Source organism: Sinohyriopsis cumingii, chromosome 1 (genome assembly GCF_028554795.1).
Source record: "Sinohyriopsis cumingii isolate HCF-2022 chromosome 1, ASM2855479v2, whole genome shotgun sequence".
NCBI classification, from domain to species: Eukaryota; Metazoa; Mollusca; class Bivalvia; order Unionida; family Unionidae; genus Sinohyriopsis; species Sinohyriopsis cumingii.
In genome coordinates, this window is record NC_142961.1 from 188,923,148 (window position 1) to 188,945,990 (window position 22,843).

General features: G+C 41.1%; 1 protein-coding gene across 1 annotated transcript in view; it reads right to left on the reverse strand.

The window, feature by feature from the left end:
* LOC149808556 (glycosaminoglycan xylosylkinase-like) overlaps positions 1–21,306 on the reverse strand; it is a 37,517-nt gene extending 16,211 nt beyond the window's left edge. Inside the window, exons 1-3 of the mRNA XM_089950882.1 lie at positions 20,944–21,306; positions 20,394–20,474; positions 19,775–19,887 (exon numbers count right to left, since the gene is read on the reverse strand). Of these exons, the coding sequence (XP_089807008.1) occupies positions 19,775–19,887; positions 20,394–20,474; positions 20,944–21,266 (517 nt within the window). The 5' untranslated portion in view covers positions 21,267–21,306. The remainder of the gene's footprint in view (positions 1–19,774; positions 19,888–20,393; positions 20,475–20,943) is intronic.
* Positions 21,307–22,843: the final 1,537 nt, after the last annotated feature.

Below are 22,843 nucleotides of genomic sequence, written 5' to 3' on the forward strand. Positions count from 1 at the left end.
AATCATCAGAAGTAGGCCTTGGCCGTGGCAAAGGCTTAAGGCAGTTAAAGTTGATTGGTTAAACTCACCCCTACACCAAAAAAGGCCCTTTTCAGGGCCACCCACATTTCTCGAAAAGAAATACAATTTCAATTTGCCAATAACTCAAAAATAAACCCCACCCATTTTACCCTTATAGTACGTGTCTGTGTATGAGTGCGTGAGTGTAGCTTCTTATTTTAAAATCAAAACTCAAAGACACTTACCTTATATCATTCATGTATTCTTCTCTCCATTTTTTACAATCCAATCCACAATTCACAACACAACACTTTAATAAAAAGTTCATTGACTTCTTCTTTCTCCTTATTTAGTCTCTCTGTTTTTTGAATTTCTTCACCGTCTTTTCCTCTTCTTTCTCCTCATTTTCTTCCCTTCTTCTTTTCTTCTCCTGTTTCTTTGCCTCTTGTAAATAGAATTGTCTTCTTTCTTCCTCTTCTTCCTCTGAAGAATCCCTCTCTTCTTCCGAAGAATCCCTCTCTTCTTCTGAAGAATCCTTCTTTTCTTCTGACTCCTCTTGTTTCTTTTTTGGGCAATCTGGAGACCAATGTCCTTTTTCTTTACAATAATAACAGGTATCTTGACTTTTGTCTCTTTTAGTCCCTGTTTTTGTTCTTTTTTGACGGTCTGGACACTCTGAAGACCAATGCCCTTTCTTCTGACAGATATAGCAAGTATCTTGACTTTTATCTCGAAAGGAAGGAGAATAGTCCGTCGGCTGGTCTGAAGAGAATTTTCTAATGACCCCTCGCAAAGCTCTGACGAAACGTTCCATCTGGGTAGTCTCTTCCATCGTTCTCCTGGGTTTGAGAGTGAAATGAATAGTGAAAGGACAAGACACACACCCTTTTTATATACGCTGGTTTTCCAAGACTATAAATTAGTCTATGGTGTTTAAACTTGAGTCATTTGACGTTTTGCACTCAAGATGAAACGATCCCATTCATTCGAGAAGAAAGAAGAAGAAGAAAGTAAGAGACAGAAACGTGATCTATCGCCTCGTACCAGGGCTGAAATCTTGGCACAAATTCATGCCAGTGATTTTGAAGAGGACATGAGTGAACCAGAATTTGAAACCTCTAAACCAAGTTCGTCACCCTTAGTCAACCCTGAAAAGTACTATTCCATTCGAGAGACGGAAAAGCGCTCCTCTAGAAAATTTAGAACCACGGCTTACACCTACACGGTGAAGTTTAAAGATTTCAAGGCCGACGTACCCTTGGAGAAAGCAGAAGGGTTTATCACCGAGATGTGGGATTCTTTGCTCACCGCACTCAAGCGACAATGTCAACCCAAAGAAGACGATCGCTTGACACTATCCATAGATCACGACGGTTTGAAATCCCCTGTTTGGATCGAGTTTAGCAGACCCGCAGAACTAACCCCTTCCAAAATCATGGACAAGATTCAACACGTACAACAATCTAATGACCAGTTTGACATCACCGATGGTAAAGCCACACTGAAAATGGCCCACGTCTCTCTTCCTCAAGGGACAGGACGCAAAAAGATGTTATTGGTGGACGACCTTCGCAACACCAAAACAAGTCTCGTCCGAATTCACAACCCTCAAGACCAGATGTGTTTAGCCCGTGCCATCGTGGTGGGACGAACCTATGCCAACAAGAACGACACGGTAGAATGGAAAAGAACCTGGAAAACTATTCAACGATCGGACCGAGCCAAACAACGAAACGAAGCAGAACTCCTGTTACAACAAGCCGGACTGTCCAAAGACGCACCCTGTGGCATTCCTGAGATGCAAAAATTGCAAGATGCCCTAGCTCCACGCTACACCTTGAAAGTGCACCCTCAAGAAATGCGTGGGTCTCTGTTGTTTCGAGGCCAAGATTTTAAGGACGGAAAATACATTCATGTCTATCATCACGATGAACATTTCGATACCATTACCAGTATCACCGGATTCCTGGGATATGTTTATTATTGTGAGAAATGTGACTATGGTTATAACAATCGAGAGCAACACAAACATTGTGGATGGAAATGCCCAGGATGTTTAGCCTCTCCACCCTGTCTGAGCGAAGAACCAGTGCCTTGTTCAACTTGTCTGCGCACGTTTGTCAGTCCTACCTGTTACCAACAACATTTGAAAACACAAGGTTCACAGAAGAAATGTGCTTGTCAACTGCTGAGAATGTGCCCTACCTGTGGACAAGGCATACGTACCAATAGTACCAAGGCACACGTATGTCGAGGAAAGAAAAAATGTCACATTTGTCACCACATCGTGGACTTGGAACACGAATGCTACGTGCAAAAATACCAACCCCCACCAGAGAAAGAGGACGGTCACAAGAAGAAAGGCAATTTCATCTTTTTCGATTTCGAATGCATGCAAGAGACTGGCATTCACATTCCTAATTTCTGCGTGGCTCATCGAGCGTGCGAGAAGTGCATTCAAGAACCTATCTTCAGTCATTGCCCTCACTGCAGCAAGATTCCTGGAGGACGTGAAAAAATCTTTCGGGGACCAAACACGTTAGCCGATTTTGCCCAATGGGTCTTAGACCCCATCGACAAGACGTGGAGCCAAGAGGACATCGAACGTTACGGAGATTGTCATCGTCATGCCACGGTGATGGCTCACAATTTCTCCGGATACGATGGACAGTTTCTTCTCAGATACTATACGGAACAAGGCACCGAACGTCCTAAAGTCACATTGAACGGAGCCAAAATCATTTTCATGCAAGTGGGACAAGTACAGTTTAAAGATTCGATGAGTTACTTGGCCATGCCTTTGAGTCGAATGCCTAAAACGTTTGGAATGACAGAAATGGCTAAAGGGTACTTTCCACACTTTTTCAATACGGAAGCCAATCAACATGCCGTTCTACCCCATTTACCTGAGGCTCACTATTACGACCCCGACAACATGCGTACCGAACAACGAGAAGCTTTCTACGCTTGGTACCAGGCTCATGCCTCTGACCCCTTCGACTTTCAGGAAGAAATGTTAAAGTATTGTCGTTCCGACGTGGACATTTTACGACGTTGCTGTGGAAAATTTCGAGAACTGTTCATGGAACACGGAGGGGTCGATCCTTTGAAAGAAGCTTGCACCATTGCCAAAGCGTGTTCCTTAGTGTACCGACAACGATTCATGCCTGAAAACACCGTGGCTGTCATCAGTCCTCAAACGACCCACTATGTCAAGCGTCAATACTCGGTCAAAGCCCTACGTTGGTTACATTACTTGTGCGACAAGGAAGACAAATGGATTCAGCATGCCCGCAACGGAGGAGGCGAAAAGACCATCGGAACGTATTCGGTAGATGGCTGGGACTTAGAAAACCCCAAGATCGTGTACGAGTTTAACGGTTGCTTATTTCACGGATGTCCCGTCTGTTACCCTGACCGTGACACTAAAAATCAGTTTTTGCAACGAACCATGGAAGACTTGTACCAGGACACTTGTCAGCGACGCCTAAAGTTAGAACAGCAAGGATACCAAGTGGTGGAAATGTGGGAACACGAGTACGATCACCGTTTGAAAACCGATCCCGAGTTTAAACGCCTCGTGGAAAGTTACCAGTTCATGGACCCGCTGAACCCGAGGGATAGTTTGTACGGAGGAAGGACCAATGCCACCTGTTTGCTGTACCAAGCCGACGAAGAGAAAGGAGAAGAAATCAAATACTTGGACGTGTGTTCGCTGTATCCCTACGTGTGCAAATATTGTCGCTTTCCTGTAGGGCACCCGCAATTGTTCACGGAACACATCGACCTGAAAAACATTCGACAATACGAAGGCTTGATGAAGTGTAAAGTTTTGCCTCCCACGAACCTATACCATCCCGTCTTACCTCACCATTGTCAAGGCAAACTGATGTTTCCCTTGTGCCGTACTTGTGCCGAAACGTGCAACCAGGACGAACCTTGCCATCACAGCCAGGAAGAACGTGCCTTGACGGGAACCTGGGTCAGCGTGGAATTGTTCAAAGCTCTGGACATGGGATACCAACTGTTAGAAGTGTACGAAATTTGCCACTTTCCCAAGACACAACAGTACCACAAGGGTGACCCTACTCAGAAAGGCATTTTCGCCGACTACGTGGATGCCTTTTTGAAACTGAAACAAGAAGCCAGCGGCTATCCTTCCTGGTGTCACACTCCCGAAGACCAAATACAATTCAAAGAGAAATACTACGCACAAGAAGGCATCTCTTTAGACCACATCGAAAAAAACGAAGGCAGGCGATCGTTTGCCAAAGTGATGTTAAATTGCTTGTGGGGTAAAATGGCACAACGACCGTGTTTACCCAAGACGGAATATTTGACAGAACCTTCCCGCTACTTCCAGATGATTCACGACAAAACCAAATACATGAAACACGTGGACGTCGTTCGAGAGGATTTGATCTTGGTCAATTACGAAGAAGATCTGGACTTTGTACAAGACGACCCTTTTGGAAATGTCGTCATTGCGGCTTACGTGACAGCTCATGCTCGATTAAAATTGTACGAAGCTTTAGAACTGTTAGAAGAACGCGTCCTGTACTTTGACACGGACAGTTGCATTTACATCCATCACCCGATTCAACAGCACCCTGACATCGAAGGAGACCGTTTAGGAGCCTGGACAGACGAGCATCCCGACGACAAGATTCTAAGTTTCGTCAGTGGTGGTCCCAAAAATTACGGCTACGAATACCGTGACAAACAAGGAGAAGTGCACACGACGTGCAAAGTGAAAGGACTGACTCTGAATCATCGTACCAGTCGAGTGGTCAACTTTAGGGTATTGAAAGAAGCCTTGCAATCGGGAGAGGATGGAAACTTTAAAGTGACCACCTATCAACCGAACAAGATTGTACGTTTACCCACTCACCACATCGTCAGTCGACCCTTGGAAAAAGTCTATCAAATTGTATACCAGAAGCGAGTGCGACTTCCCAATCACTTCACCTTACCGTACGGTCACGTCGGTATTGGTCTGTATATAAAAAGGAACCCTAGGCAAGATCGATAGTTCATTGTTCATTGAAGTAACTTACCATGTCGTTGACGAAGAAGAAACCAGATTGGTTAGGAGTCAAATGTTGGACATCACCGAGACCAGGGTTTTGAGGCTTGGACACAAGAGGCGACCCAGTATGCACGAGAGTTATTCAAGGAAAAAAGTTACTTTTCAACCTGTGTTAGTGACGGTGCCAGAAGAACCCGTCACCCAGGACAGGACTGTCGTGGACAGGCCTGAAAGACCCTTTCGGGAGGACACTTGTGTGACCTTACCCCTACTATAGAACTGGTTATAACTTTACCCAAAACATGTTGTACAGACACTTGTGTTTATTCCACGTTCATGGTTATCATGTGCCTTTTATTCTTGTACTTAAGCCTTTGGCTTTTATGTATTTTTGTCTTTCGTATTCATGTTTGAAACATTCAATAAACGTGTTCTGAAAAAGTATATAAACTCTTGTCTTGTTTGTTTTTCGTGTCACAAGTGACATTTCTCACACCATGGCTACCTCTGCTGTCTCTGCTCCCTCTTCCTCTACTGTCAAAGTCATCGACGAACACTTAGATCGTTCCAGTTGGGAGGCTTTGTATCTTCGCCATCCCTTTAACATGCTCATTGCTGGACCTAGCGGTTCAGGCAAAACCGAATTCGTCAAACGTTTGATCGAACATAAACATCATTTGATCGATCGACCCCCTCAACGAATCGTGTGGTGTTACAAAGAGTGGCAATCGGCGTACAGCCTCTTGCGAGAAAGTCAAGGCGATTCCATCGTGTTTGTGGAAGGCATTCCTAAAGAAGACGACGGCATCGTCTCTGACTCCCGTCTAACCCATTTGGTCATTTTCGATGACATGTTAGGAGAAGACGAAGAAGAAATTAAACTGTGGTTCACGCGCAAAGGGCATCACCGTAATGCCAGTGTCGTTTACATCACCCAAAATTTGTTTCAACAAAGTAAAGCCCATCGCACCATCAGTCTCAATGCGCATTACGTGGTCTTGTTTAAAAGCCCTCGAGATAAATCGCAAGTGCAAGTCTTAGCCAAACAGTTAGGAACGCCTTGGCTGACTCAGGCGTACGACGATGCCACTCAAACGCCACACGCCTATTTACTCGTCGATTTGAAACCTACGACTCCCGAGGATTTGCGATTTCGTACCCACTTGTTTCACCACTGGTGCCAAGACGGAGGGCCTGTCCTGTACACGTCTCAGTCCTCGACTTCATTTCACTCCCCATAAAAAATCTATAAAAACCTCAGACCCTTTTTCGTCTGTCTCACTCTCAGTGCGAACATGACGTCCCTTCAGTCGCATCTTCCCGTCAAATTGATTCGTGCCTTGTATGGCATCAGTCGAGAAAAAGATCCACAAACACGAGCTCGTGTCTTAGAAGCTAGTCTCAAAGAAGTCTTACGATGGTTCACGGTGACGGCACGTCAATTACTCCAAGGAATCATTCAGATTCCTCATCAAACCAAACGCTTTTTCGATCGAAACAAAGTCGCTTTGGTCCAACTGGCCGATTCCCGCATCGACACTCAAACCAAAAAACAAATCATTTTGAAACCTGGAGGGAGCGGTACTCTAGGAGGGGTCATCATTCGCTCACTCTTAAGATGGGATCCTAATGCCCCCAAAGTTATACCCAAGACAAAAGTCCAACGAAGCCCCAAGAAGAAAAAGACCAGGTCCCCAAGGAGAACTTCTCCAGTGGCAGGACCCTCCTCTGACCAGACACCACCACCACCCCGGAAAAAGAAAAGAAGCCCCCAGAAAAAGAAAAGTCCACAGAAAACTAGTCGCAAGAGAGGCACTTCGGCCAGGACGCAACCTTACACTCGCAAACCACGACCTGCCACGGCGGTGACTGCGTCTCCGGCAGCTTCACGTTTGTCCACTTCTCCGTTAATGACACCCAGAACTGAAGAGTACTTGGAGACGTTGATCACACCAAGAACTTCTCCGTTGATGACCCCCAAAAGAACTTCCCCAGTGGCAGGACCTTCCAATTTAGTGGCAGTGGCTGCTGCTCACAAAGTACCTTCTCCCAAAATCAAAGTTCAAGAAAGATCGGGCATGTTACAAAGTTTACTGGATTTGTCCAAGCAAGAACTGGCTCGATTTAGTCCGTTACGTACCCCTGCACGACGTGTCATGCCTGTCCTCAAACTAATACGAAGTAAAGACAATCAGTGGCGACGCGTTCCAGTATAAAAAAGGCCTGTGACCAAGTCGGGTATCAGTGTTTTTTGGTGCTCCTGAAGACTCAAAGATGTCACCCTCCAGAAAACCCCAAGGAAAGAAAAGGAAAGGACTGCCACCACGTTTAGCCAAACATGGGGACATGTTATCTGTCCTGTCCAAAGCTTCTCCACCCCTACGAAAAAAACTCATTCAAACAGCCTCCAAAGAGGTCATCGATACCGTGTGCGAATGTTGTTTGAACGTTTTGAAAGGCACGATCCCTTTGTCCAAACACCAGAAACAATGCTTAGGCAAACATCGTCACGTTCTTCGGAAAATGGTTCAAAAGAAAATTCCCATTCGTCAAAAAAAGAAGATGTTAGTGCAACGTGGAGGTATTTTACCTCTCTTGTTAGGCCCCATACTGAAAGGAGTCTTGGGAACCATGTTGGGAGGACTGATGGGAGCAAGATAAAAAGGCCTCGGAAGTTCCAAGATCTCAGAATCGACCCCTGACAACCCCATGGAAGGACGAAAACTAGCTTTAGTGCCTTACAAACGATGGATGGAATACCATCGGTGGCAAGAACAACACACCCCGCATTTACCTCCCAATCCCCATTTGAGCGAGATGTCCCAGTTACAACACGAATTGCAGTCCTTGATGGATCGCCAAGATTTGTCCGAAACAGAAAAATCGCAAAAGTACGGTCAGCTCTTGCAACGACTGCAACTCTTTCACCAGAAAGCTTTAGACGAAACAGCTCTACCCACTCTGAAAGATTTTAAGACCTTGATGAAACGTCCAGCACCAGTACCAGTACCAGTACCACCAGTACCCGTGACCAAGACAGAGAAAGGAGAAGAAGAGGAAGGGTTTCAAACTCCACCAGAAAAAGTACGCAAGTTAACAACACCACCTACCTCCAGAATTGGATGGATTAAAAAGATGATGGCCACCCCTTCTTCCTCACAAGAGAAAAAGAAAGTGAAGACAGAAGTGAAGACAGAAGTGAAACAAGAACCGATATCCCCCGCTCAGACATCCTTCTCCTCTTCGACACCTATTGCTGGCCGCACACGCAAAGCATTGCAATCCAAGAAAATACCCCAAGAGAAAAAGAGTAGCATCCTCCAAGAGTGGGTGTCTTATTAACACACCAACCAACACAAAAAAAAATGGAAAAAGTCTTAGCCAGCATTTACTACGATCCCTCCCATCCTGCAGGTTACGCAGGAGTTCAAAAATTGTATCGTGCTGCCAAAACGCGACTGAAAAGTCTCCGTTTACCTCAAGTGCAACGATGGTTACAAGAACAAGCTACCTACACTTTACACAAACCCATTCGACGCAAGTTTGCCAGAAGTCGCACCCGAGTGGAAGGCATCGATCATCAATGGCAAGCCGATTTAGCCGATGTCTCTCATTTGGCCAGCTACAATCGTGGCTACAAATATTTGTTCTGTGTCATCGACGTCTTTTCCAAATTTGCCTGGGTCGTGCCCTTGACTTCCAAATCGAGCAGCGAGTTAGTGCGAGCCCTGCAACGGGTGTTGAAACAAAGCGGTCGTCACCCTCTTCGATGGCAAACGGACAAAGGCACCGAATTTCTGAACCAAGCTTTCCAAAAAGAATTAAAGAAACGTGACATTCATTTTTTTACCACCGAGAATCCCGAAACCAAAGCCAGCATCGTGGAACGTTTTCAACGCACTTTGAAAGAACGCATGTGGAAATATTTTACGCATCACCACACTCTGAAGTACATCGACATCTTACCGCACCTGGTGCAAGCGTACAACCAATCTTACCATCGAAGCATCGGACGTGCCCCGCAAGAAGTGACTCCCGACAACGAAGTGCTGGTGTTTGAGCGTCTGTTTGGTACGTCCCCGACGAGGGCTGTCCCCAAGAAAAGTGGAGAGTTGGCCGTAGGAGATTGGGTGCGCATTGGCAAAACCAAACGCACTTTTGACAAAGGTTACTTACCTAACTGGACGACCGAACTGTTTCGCGTCACTGGACGAGTGCATGGCCGTCATCCTGCCGTCTATAAATTGGAAGACATGAACGGAGAAGTGCTCAAAGGAACGTTTTATTTGCCCGAGTTACAACGTGTGACCAAAAAAGAAGACGACGTGTACGACATCGAAAGCATTCTCGAACGCAGAACCCGTAAAGTGGGCAAAGGACGTGTCAAAGAAGTCAAAGTACGTTGGAAAGGATATCCGCCCAGTTTTGATTCTTGGATCGACGCTTCGCAAGTCATCGACTATAAAAAGAAGTGACCATCATGCCTTTTCACACAGACGCAGCTACGTCGACCACTCCTCCTTCACCCAGTTCTTCTGTGCAAGATTTACAAAAACAACCCTTGTGGGTGTGGTGTGGAGAACGTGTGCCTAAAACGCAAATCGTCTTTTTCTGCCAAATCTTCGTGGTGTATTGTGTCATCGGGGCAGCCATTGCCAATTTGAGTTTGCAACAAGGAGACAAACAATTGTGGACCATTTTATTGAGCAGTTGCATCGGTTACCTGCTTCCTAATCCCTCCCTGAAATTCACCTCGAACGGGAACCCCGGGAACCTTGTGTCCAGTGCCAGTGCCAGTCACCACTTCAACCACAACCAGAACCCCATTTTAGACGGAGACACGCCTCTGACGTCCACTAACCCCTAGGACAGCCACAGAACTCTGGAATTATGAGTCACCAAAGCCAATTTTACTTAACTTTACCCAGTGACAGTTCCATGGAGGTGTTTCCCAAGAACACGTTGTGCTGTTACACGGCCAAATTACCTCAGGCCATCTCCTTAGATCACGAAGCCCATTGGGAAGTGGCTTTAGTAGAAATGATTCACCCGACCCAAGTCCTCAATGTCCTTCCCAATCAAAATTTTTTTGATGTGGAAGTTCATGACGAGCAAATGCAACAGTGGATGGATAGCAATGTCAAATATGACAAGAAAACTCGTACACAAAAGTACACCACCTATCACTTGTTCATTCCCCCAGGCTATTATTTTAGTGGTCAACATTTCGTCAGCACCATAGCCTCCAGGTTTAATGTCGTGTTTCTGAAAGCTTTGGAGCATGTCAACAAAAGTGTCACCATGGAGTACCACAAAGCAGCTCGTCGCTTCTTGATGAAATTTGAACGAAGTAAAACCATGTCCATTTTGTTTTGTCCTGAATTGTTTGACATGTTGGGCAGAGACATGGACATGAGAAAGGCCATGCTCAAGAAAAACGAATTACCCATCGTTTACGACAACGAGTCTTTTAGCAAGTTATTTCGTGCCCCGGTAGAACTGAACCAAGGACTGAATTTGATGTTCGTGTATTCCGATGTGGTGGAGTACAACGTGGTGGGACACACCTCCGTACCGTTACTGCGTGTCATTCCTTTCAAAGTGGATTCTGCCACGAACGCTGACGAGGAAGGTGGAAACACTTACCACGTCCACCGCGAATTTGTCCATCCTCACTATTTGCCTGTCAGTAAGTCGTATTTGGACACGGTCAACATTGCTATAAAAGGAGATCTGGGACAAAATATTCCATTCACCAAAGGAAAAGTCACGGTGAAACTCCATTTTCGAAAACGGTTCTCTCACGACTCTTAAGTCATGTATCCAGTGTACCGAGGGGTTGCTCGACAGCGAGGACACGGTTTAGGAGATATGTTAAAATCGGCCTTTCGTTCGGTGGCCCCGGTGTTGAAACCGATGGTGACACGCGGATTGCACGCCTTGAAAGATGCGGCACTGACGCAAGGCAAAGAATTTCTCCAAAATGTCATCATCGACAAACAAAACCCTAAAGAAGCTTTCATGAGGGCAGGCAAAAATGTCTTGCTGCAAACGGGCAAAGACATTTTAGGCCAACGAGAAACACCTATAAATGCCCTGCACGCTACCGAGTCAGGCATTCAGCAAGGACAAGGCAGAAAGAGACGACGAAGAAAACACCCTTTCACCAGACTTCAAGCGAGAAAGGCCAAGAAAAGAAGAACCGTTCGAGACTTAGACGTTTTCGATTATTGAGAAAAGAGACAAAAAAATGATGCACCGAGAATCTTGCGCTTGTTCCAAGACGGAACTGGATCTGTTTGCGATGCCCCCCACCGTGATGACGATGCAAGAATCCCAGTGGGTGGAATTTCACCCCGTCTCCTCACTGACCGATTCCGCTCCCATCGAGTTTGAAATCAAAGGACAGCCCGAAGATTACATCGATCTGAATAGCAGTTACTTGTACCTGAAAGTCAAAATTCTAGATAAGACTGGAGGTGCTATAGACGATGAAGCAGTAGCTCCCGTCAACAATTTCATGCATTCCTTGTTCAGTGGAGTGGACTTGTACTTGAATAACAAACTGGTCAGTAGCAGCATGGATACTTACCCTTATCGTGCCTACCTGGAAAATCTCTTGACGTACGGAATAGATGCCAAGAACACTCATCTCAATGCCTGTGTGGTATGGGAAGCTGACGAACCTACCAAGTTTGAAATATTGGAAACTGATGAAAAGAAAGACAACAATGATGGATTTGTAGAACGAAGAAAGAGAATCACGGGAGCCGACACAAGTTTAGAACTGATGGATCGTTTGCATTTGGACATGTGGTTGCAAGAAAAGTATTTGCTGAACGGGGTGGATGTCCGCCTGAGACTGAATCGTAGCAGTGCCGCTTTCCATTTGATGGCTGATAGTGACGGTTACAAAACCAAAATCCTAGAAGCCAGACTCTACGTACGCCGTGTGGAAGTGTTACCTAAAGTGGGAAACGACATCAGTCAGACGTTGAGCAGAACGACTGCCAAGTATCCCATACGACGCGTGGAAGTGAAAACCTTCACCATTCCCAAGGGACAGCGATCCATGATCGAAGATCATCTGTTCCAAGGACAGTTACCCAAACGTTTGATCGTTGGTATCGTCGAGAATACAGCCTTCAACGGAGCTGCCGAAAAAAATCCTTTCTACTTTCAACACTTTGGCGTGTCCAAAATCGAAGTCAGTCGCGATGGCAAGACCTTGTGTACCCGACCTTTCGAACCTGACTTTACCAAGAAGAATTACTTGAGATCGTACTTGTCCCTGTACGAAGCCACCGGACAGTTAGGAACCAATACCAGTCACGGTATTACGTACGAGGATTATGCAGGAGGCTACGCTTTGTGGGCTTTCGATTTCACTCCAGACCAAGGCAGCGACGAGGGACATTTCCACCCTACAAAATCCGGCCAGATTCGTGTGGAAATTCAGTTTAAAGACCGAGACCCTGATGAAACGGTGAACGTCATCCTGTATGCAGAATTCGATAATACCATAGAAATCAACAGTTTGAGAGAAGTCATCCTAGATTACTAGAAACCATGGAAGACTGTTATCCCTCTTTACCTAGTGGAGAAACTTTTAGTGTTGGATTATTGTTAAAAATGTTAGAGTTGTTGTTGTTTAGTGTTAAGTGATTTTTGAATAAAAAATGTTGTGTTTTGAAAAAAGTTGTTTGATGTTATATTGTTGGATTATTGTTAAAAATGTTAGAGTTGTTGTTTAGTGTTAAGTGATTTTTGAATAAAAAATGTTGTGTGTTGAAAAAAATGCCTTTGTCTTTTGTTTAGCTATAAGAATGTTGGATTGATGCTCTTTCATTTCTTACTATCCCTCTCATGACACTCACTAAACGTTGCGACTCAAAAACCGTGTGGGGGATGTTTTCCTTCACGTCCGCGCTTTGACTTTAAGAACCGGGTTGTTTCCAGTCTAACCATCCATTGTCGACTCATCCTCCTAAGAAGATGTGCTCCAAACTAGCTAAACTCAACGAAGCCTACGTGAATTTGCATAGGGTCAGACACAGTCTGATACCGAAGCCAGAAGAAATAGAGAATGTGAGAATGTTAAAAATCACTGAAGACCTGATAGAAGAGCTCTTCAGAGAAGAAATGAACAGGGAAAAAGAAGAATGGACAGAGAAGTACAGACTTCAGAGACAGCAGCAACAACAACAACAAGAGCATCAGCAGCAACCTGAAGCTGACAGAGGCTTTGTCGATTGTCGTATCGACACCAAAGAGTTCTTCTTCTCTTTCCGAAGAAGCAGACCTATCGCCAGAAAGTCTATCCTCAGAGGACATCGCATTCTTAGAAACTAAAAAGAATGCCATAGCAAACAAAAAAAAAACAGCCCTTTTCAGGGCTACCCAATACTCTAGAAAAGAAATAACAATCGATTTGCCAATGTGTGTAGGTAGAGTAGTGTGAAAATAAACACTAACTCTTTATTGATAGTGAGAGTGTATGTGTTTGTGTGTTTGTGTTTGTAAGTGGTTAAGTAAGTTGGTATGGATAGTAGATTAAAATCATGTTTTTTTGGTGTTTGAGGTGTATATTTGGAGTTAGATTGGATTGCTTTGCGTATGTGGATAGTCTAATGAAGTGATTTATAAAAAATTTTAAAATAGTGATGGGTAGCATAAAAAAGTGAGTGAGTGTTTCTTTTAGGTCCGCGCGTTGTTGTTTTTGGTCATGATGTAGGTAACATCAATTTTATGTTTTTTAGGGGGATGTTTTCCTTCACGTCCGCGCTTTCACTATAAATTGAAACTCGCTGGGCAGTCTAGCTACCCTTGTTGATTGATCAACACCAAAAATGAACACGAGACTGTCTAAACTGTTGGAACTTCATGTGCATCTGGAATATGCCAGGCGCCTGTTGAATGAACTGGCCGCGGAAGCCATTGTGGAGGAGGGAAGGATAAGAGAGGAGGAGGAGGAAAGAAGAAAAAAAGAAGGAGGAGAGAAGATATAAAGAAGAAGAGGAAAGAAGATACAAAGAGGAGGAGAGAAGAAACAAAGAAGAGGAGGAGGAGAAGGAAAAGAAGAGAAGAAGAATAAATTTCAGAATCCCAGAGAGCGAAAATTGGGATTCTGAAGCGACATATCCTGCCTCTGCTCTCTCCCCCAAAAAAGTAAAAAGTAACTGGGGGATAAGATGTGTATGTGGCGCCAGGCCTGGAAGGTGCCACCATTAACCAGGTGTCCATGAAGTTCCAAAAAAACAGCCCTTTTCAGGGCTACCCAATACTCTAGAAAAGAAATAACCATCAATTTGCCAATGTGTAGGTAGAGTAGTGTGAATATAAACACTAACTCTCTTTTTAAGATAGTGTGAGGGTATGTGTTTGTGTGTTTGTGTTTGTGTGTTTGTGTTTGTACCCACTCACGTACGATTGTGTGGATAGTAGATTATGGATTTGTTTATTGTTTCTTAGCGTATGTGGTTGTGTGTTTGTGTTTGTGTGTTTGTGTTTGTGTGTTTGTGTTTGTGTGTTTGTGTTTGTACCCGCTCACGTACGATTGTGTGGATAGTAGATTATGGATTTGTTTATTGTTTCTTAGCGTATGTGTTTGTGTGTTTGTGTTTGTGTGTTTGTGTTTGTGTGTTTGTGTTTGTACCCGCTCACGTACGATTGTGTGAATAGTAGATTATGGATTTGTTTATTGTTCTTAGCGTATGTGAAGAGTATAGTTTGGGTTTTGTAAGCGCTCACGTAAGATTGTGTGGATAGTAGATTATGGATTTTGTTTATTGTTTCTTAGCGTATGTGGAGAGTATAGTTTGGGTTTTTATTATATGAAATGAGAAAGTATAGTTTGGGTTTTGTTATATGAAATGAAAAAAGTAGGGGGATGTTTTCCTTCACGTTCGCGCGTTGTTTGGTCATGATCTAGGTAAGATCAATTTTACGTTTTAGGGGGATGTTTTCCTTCACGTACGCGCTTTAAGTATAAGAACCCACAGTATTCGTCGTTCAAACCATTCTGCAAAGAATAAAAAAAGAAGATGGCTTCTAACCAAATGGACAAAATACAAACATTACAAGACGTTTTAGACAACTTAGGAATGATGGAGCAGATGTTAATAAGACTGGTTGAAGACCATTATTCCTATAGTCCCCATCGTGTAAAGATGGAAATTAATAACTTAAAAAAGGTAAAGGACAAGATTAGTGGTGTCATGAAAGAGATAAAGGAGGAGAAGGAGGATGAAGAGGAAAGAATAAGAATAAGCAAATGGAACGAAAAGATTGAAAAAGAAGAAGAAAATGAGAAGAGGAAGAAAGAAGAGGAGGAAGAGAAGAAGAAGAAAGAAGAGCAGGAGAAAAAGAAAGAGAAGAAGAGAAAGAGTGTTGGAGATAAAATAAGAACTTGGTGGAGAAAAAGAAGAAATTAGAAGCAGAAGAAGAAGAAGAAAACCCAAAGGCCCTTTTCAGGGCCAGCCATATTTCTCGAAAAGAGATAGCCTTTCCATTGCCTACCCCTTTTTGTAAATTTAAATTTAAATTTAAATTTAAAAAAATTAAAAAAAAAAAAATCCCATATTCAATTCCCCTTGTCCCTAGACAGACCCAGACTCTATTCCCCATGTTCAATTCCCCTTGTCCCTAGAGTGACCCACGATTTTTCTCCATGTTCAATTCCCCTTGTCGCCAGAGTGACCCACGATTTTTCTCTATGTTAAATTTCCCTTGTCACCAGAGTGACCCACGATTTTTCTCCATGTTAAATTTCCATTGTCGCTAGAGTGACCCAGGGGTCTCTGTAATGCTAATTCCCATTGTCGCTAGGGTGACCCCATTTACTACTTATGGTTGCGTACCGTAGACCTAAACATCTCAAGGACCATTTGATTCGTTCCAGAGTCATTTCAAACAAGACCACAGATTCAGGCACATACTTTTGCAAAAGTAAGCGTTGCCTAAATTGTGAAAATATGCCAGAGACCAAATTTTTCCTGAAGTTCGACAACACGAGTTAACTACACGATCAATAAAAAGTTAGGATGTCAAGCCAATAATACAATCTATCTGCTGACAAGCAAGGTCTGTGTCATTCAATATGTTGGCGAAAGCATTGATTTCAGAAAGCGAATGAAATCACAAAAGCCATATTTGCAACTATCAATTCGTCCTTTAAAAATGCATGAACATTCTTATTTATCAGTGGTAAACCAAATACGTTGTCCTTTTAGTGGTCACTAGTGTCATGTTTTTATCCTGTACACAGCATGGTCAGTTAGGAATAGTTTCATTTTATCACCACATGTTTTTGTTTCAACCTAATGTAGTTCAATTCGTACAGCATCTGTATAAATCAAACACTGTAAAGTCTCCATGAATTAGTTTGGTTAGTTATATTTTCTTGTTGACTAACACTGGGTCATGTTTAATAAACGTTCTCCTTTTAAATGATAAATCGTTTTGACTTTTGAAACTTACATTTTAATGAGCTCATATTTAAACTGTTATTCTCTTCTTGAGAGTTTTGTTCTTTTTACCGAATACAGTATTGTTTATCAATCTGAAAACAAATTTTCGAACTCATCTTTGGCTTTCCGTGGCTTTCCGTCTCAGGTTTGTAGTCGGTCTTGTACAGCGGTCAAACAAAACACAAACATGTATGTTTTCAGTATTAAACCCAATTATATATAAATTTTAACGTTTCTGTAATGAATGACATATTTTTCTTTGTTGTTTAATTCCACACGAGGTTTTGTACAGCTGACATGGATCCTTTCAATATTTGTCAACATTTTTCCTAACTCTGATACATCTTTTCCGTCTGAAATTAATTTTCTGGAGTTAATGGATCCTCCTTGAAATGGCCGTACAGGCGTAATGAAATCACTAATTTCTATAATGTAGCTAGCGGCACAGTCGTCCGATATTTCAAAACGATTGCTTATCTAAATCTATCCTGACACACCTAGCCTTCAGCAACGAGTTGTTCCGAACTTACCTTTTTTTTTTCTTCTTTTTTTTTGCGTGCAGGTATGTGCCTATAGTACAACTGTACCTAACATACAGGTTGTGTGTAAACCTAACTGCTTTGTTGTAGGTTGACGCTGGCCCGAATGCTATGCAAAAGTTTATTTTTGTTAGTGGTTGAATTTTGCAAGTCGGGGTGTATTTTGTTAGTGGTTAAATTGTACAAGTTGGGGTGTATTTTGCCATGTCAGATCCGTCTGAAGGGGTGACCTGTCCTCACAGTTCCATCTTGGAAAATTGATGAAGCTCAAACTGTAGGACAGGAAAACAAAGTCTTTAAAATACTTGTATTATAGAGTGAAATATGTCAAAATTAAATTAATAATTTACAATCCTTTCAATTTAAATCCACTAAAACCGCATTGCTTGACATTTTTACTCCCTTTATATGATAAATCATGAATTCAGTTACAGGTCGCATAGCTGTATAAAAATGTTTGAGAATGATCCGATCCCGTAATATGTTAATTCCACGCATCTTGCAAAATAAACAATGAAAGTCAAGTCCACATTTTTTTTAAAAATTTAAATTCTAATTCACAGCATTCTATAAATGTTACTACCTAATGTCATCTGGTACAAGGTCCAAGAACTCATCGTCATTTTCTGATAAAATTCTGAAATTCCCATCGTCGTCTAGTAAATCGCTGTGGTCTAGTCATCTTAAATAGCGCCCGACTCCCTTTCCTTGGCCTCATTGGGGTGCTTAGGTAGAGACTGAGATTAGGCTGTGTAAGTAACACTTTGATCATATAGTTTGTGATCATATAGTTTGTGAATCTATTAACGGTTGCAAATGATCACGTGTCATTTGTGCGGCAAGATATATATATAAAAAAACACACTCTCTAACTTGGCACTTAGCAAGTATCACTTGCGACTCAATCAAAGTATTGTAACGTGGGAAAATAAGCCTGGAGATTAAGGTCTAACATTTACAGGCAGACGCAGAACACTTCTTGGCACTGTACAAGTACATGTATTAAATTCGCGTCTCGATCAAAAGGATTGTCAACTTTAAAACAAAGTGAATGCTGCCTTTACAAACCAAGAGCTTATGAGTCAACGTGCACTGGTAGAGATCTTTTATACAGGAAACGGGTACCGGATGGCACATTCTATTGCCCTGGTCATTATAAACGTGCACTGGTAGAAAACTTGTATACAGGAAACGGGTACCCGATGGCACATTCTATTACCCTGGTCATTATAAACGGGCACTGGTAGAAAACTTGTATACAGGAAACGGGTACCCGATGGCACATTATATCACCCTGGTCATTATAAACAGGCACTGGTAGAAAACTTGTATACAGGAAACGGGTACCCGATGGCACATTCTATTACCCTGGTCATTATAAACGGGCACTGGTAGAAAACTTGTATATAGGAAACGGGTACCCGATAGCACATTCTATTACCCTGGTCATTATAAACGGGCACTGGTAGAAAACTTGTATACAAGAAACGGGTACCAGATGGCACATTCTATTACCCTGGTCATTATAAATGGGCAAGTACCGATGTACTCGTTTATAGATCTACCTCTGGATGTGTATTCCAATATTCTAAGTCAGTATATTAGGCACCATTTAATTACCTGTAAAATCCTAAAGAACGACATTTATTAATTGTGTGACTCGTGTGACTCTTGCAGTTATTTTTAGTCGTTACTTTGATTTTAATGTTCTCAAAACCCTATACGAGATGGTGATACTCTAAAAGATGACTGAGGTTTAGTGATTTTAGATTAGTGTAAACTTTTCTTGTCGAGTATTGAGCAATTAAATCAACATTCATTAAAGTCAAACATTGGAAGTGGCCTTTATTTTGGTTTTAATTTACGGAGATAATTCAGTACTTTACTAATTGGCCCATTACACCTAAATTATACACTATCTGTTATGCAATACTGACCGACTAGATCGTATGACAAATCTATCTAAACAATTTTTAATTAACACAATGCTTGTAAGTTAATTAGTTTAAACTAAACTTAGCAAGGTAATTTAATCTATGATACTCAATATTCAGTCATTGGTTTAGCCAAATTTGAGTCTGTGGGAATGGTTGCATATCTCAAATTGTGATTCAATTTATGGATATAGAAATGGTCCCAATAAAATGGTCCCAATAAAATGTTCGTAGAGAATGAAGTGTTACCTATATTACATAATAAATATATGCATATAAAATTTCAGATATATTTCTAACAACAATTCTAGAGAAATAGGGACGCTGTCTTGTATTGCATGTAGACAAGACCAGATTTCAACACATTTGCTTCTGTCGTGAGGTTAATCTTTCTTTCTAAAGACTGTTTGTATAAATCTCAGCCATAGGCTGATACACATCTTTTTTTGTTTAGTCTTATTTTCTAATTTTCGAATGTATTGGCCATCGTCAAACGTGTAATGTTCCCAGTAACTCCAATCTGTTTTTTTTTAATGATTAACTTTATACTATGTTTAGTGTTCATGTGATTCCTTCCATCTATCCCCATATGCTGGATATATTACTTAAATTCGGTCCATTTTTCTCAATCTTCCTACTTACTAATTTAGCCATCGGACTACCAAAAACCTAACAACAACCTAGTTTTTGAACAATCGATCGGCATTGGGCGTTCGAATTTATGTAACTTATAGGTGTGCATCGCGTAAATCATAAATTCAAGTTAAAACATAGGATACGGGCAATATGTATATTTATACTTACCATTCTTTATTGTCATCCCCTTTCCAAACCTTTTTGATGCAACGGGAAAAACTTCGTCAAACCAAGAAATCTGTCTGCCAACTGTGACTGGCATGTTATTAAAACCAAGCAGTCTGTGTAAGAAATACAAGATATTAGCATTGTCACGTTTACAAAATTGTTTGCAATGTATAAAATGAAACATAATATAATTGATAATATTTTACACATGCAAGTGAAATTTGTGTTCTATTCTCTTTTACGAAAGAAGTGAATGAATGGAGACAACATAACTTTGACACAACAAAATTCCGATAAAAGCGAATACTGAGCTGTTTTCAAGCGCTAGTCGTTATTTTCGAATAACCATTACAAAGTATATGAAAAATGATGTTTCTGAAGAACGGCATTGCAAGGAACACTTTGTGTTAAAGTGTTATCTTACGTTTGCACAAAAAACATGTAATTAACCCCGTATGCTTCCTTTCGCATATAGATTATCCTATATAAACCTACTTGAGTATCATTCGTTGCTCCAATAATTTACGTTTCCACATGATTATGATTGCACCTGACCTCCATGAGTAAACAATCTTCTTTACTTATCTCAAACAAATTATATACATGAAAAACTTCTTACCTGTTCATAACGAAAGCAGTGACTTCGTACTCTGGGTGTTCACAATCTGTGTTGCAGGTCTTAACTTGCTTACCTTTAGATCTGCGATTGATAACAAAGCTAATTTAGTCTCCCTAATTTTTTTCTCAATTATTCCACTGGATTTGACATCAGAATTTTGCGTTCGGTCTCAATTTAAGTGAGATATACAGGACTTCGACATTACTAATATTATCATTTCATCAGATTTATTTTCTCTTTTCATTTTCAGGGAAGAGAATGTAGTTTTTCTGGCGATTTTGCTTTTTTAACGAAAGCAATATTCTTGGATATTAATACACAAAAACATGATTCAATTTTTTTTAGTTTCAAATATTTGCATGGTTTCACAAACATACATCTGGTGAAGAATATTTTCATGGAAATCTCATCAATATAGTAAATAAAATGTATATTTATCGAAATAAGGGATTAAAGATTCAAAATGTAAATTAATGAATAATCACGAAATTCTCAGTAGTGAATAAAATAAACCCATTAAAATAACATAATAGATGGTGTCTGGACTTACAAAAGAAGTGGTTTATAAAGGACTTTTTGTCCACCTTCCAATGTAACGAGCCATTTGTAAGCATTTTGAACTCTCAGTCTTTCGATGTCGATGATTGTTGCACATCTGATTGCTTGTTTGATCAAGCTTATATCGTAGTTCCTTGAGAACAATCCTTTACCACTGATTAGAGAATTCATCTCTCTCCACAACTGAGATAAATTGTTGGGACAAAGAGCGTTTGTTTCCAGAACTTGTCGAGTAGCCTCTGCTTTCTGGATAGGTGTCGGCACGTTCTCTTGGTGTACGCTGTATGTTATAATGGCTGCCATAGTCAGAGACATCAATATGAAATGTGTCCAATACCTTTTGACTGTACGTTTAGAGACCCTGAAAAAGTGGTACTGATTTGAAATAAAAAGCAGTAACATAAAAAATACAAGAAAAGCGTGTAAATTGTATAGTTTTCATTTGACCTTGTATACTTTCGTGATTATTTCTCTTTCAATCATGGCTCACTTTCCTATAACCAAATGTACTGGAGAAATCGATTTAATGAAAATTTAAAGAATCTCAAATGGCCAATTGGTCTTTAAAAATATAATTTCCTTAAATGCATAAGCCATACAATAAACAAAATAAATAGTTATATTATTAAATTGTCACGATTTATGATACATAAAAAACTGAAACTATCATTCTTGTCAATAATAAAAGTGCTAAGGAAGATTGACTACAAAAGATGGACGGGCACTAATTTGCATTGGAGGTGCATCGGACTGGATATTAAACCGCTCTGTTAACACGATTTAATCCAGATATATGATTTACTTAATTCCCAAATTGGTTTGTTGTTGTTCCTAGTAATATATTTTATTGGACAGTGGAACCTCTTGAAATGTATGGTCTTTACGGATAGGGGTTCGCGTTTAATTTCAGTAAATACACACGATAATACGCAGTATCATATATCCACCTGACCTTTGCATCTGAACATAACTTAAATTTGAACAACAGTCTAGCTATAAATATAAAAAATAGATAGACAAGACATTAATGCGCATACAACCATACTTATCGATATATATATATATATATATATATATATATATATATATATATATATATATATATATATATATATATTCTAAAGTCAAAATATCATCAATACCTGACTAAATTAAAGAAAAATATTAGGTTTCAAGACGAGTTCTGTTAAAATATATAAGCTCGTCATGTACAATTAGAATCTATCAGCAAAGCTCTCTTTATTCATGTAACAATGTTCAGTTAATATGTACATAAATATAATCAATTCTGTGTGAAAACGAATAAATGATTTGAAATACAGATCTCTCTGCGCATGTACTACTACTTGACCTACCCAGATTTTCCGTCATGGCTGTCATATGGTAACTAGCAAAATATTATTTTATAAACAAGACAGAAAGAAATCTCAACATGTAAAGCTCCCAAAAATTACATTGCATAAATCTCGCCAAACGAAGGTCTGATATCAAGCGACTTTTTACTTATAATGTCAAAACGAGGCTTTCCCAAAACTTGGGAAGGTTATTTGATTGACATTAGTAAGTACTAACATCATCGCGACTATGACGTCATAATGCTATTTTTTTTGTTGTTGTAGGGTTTAACGCCATTTTTCAGCACACGATAAGCTATACATGGCGGTCAGTATTAATGGTGGAGGAAGAACCCGTAAAGAACCACCGACCCAAGAGAAGCTACTGGCAAACTTTCTCACATACCCACATTGGCTGAATCCGAGACTCGAACCCACGCAGACAGAGGTGAGATGGCAGTGATCCGTAACGGAGAGCGGTTTAGACCTCTCGGCCACTCGCGTCATAATGCACATGACCTTAAAATGACGTTAGGTTATTATACAAATAAATTTGTT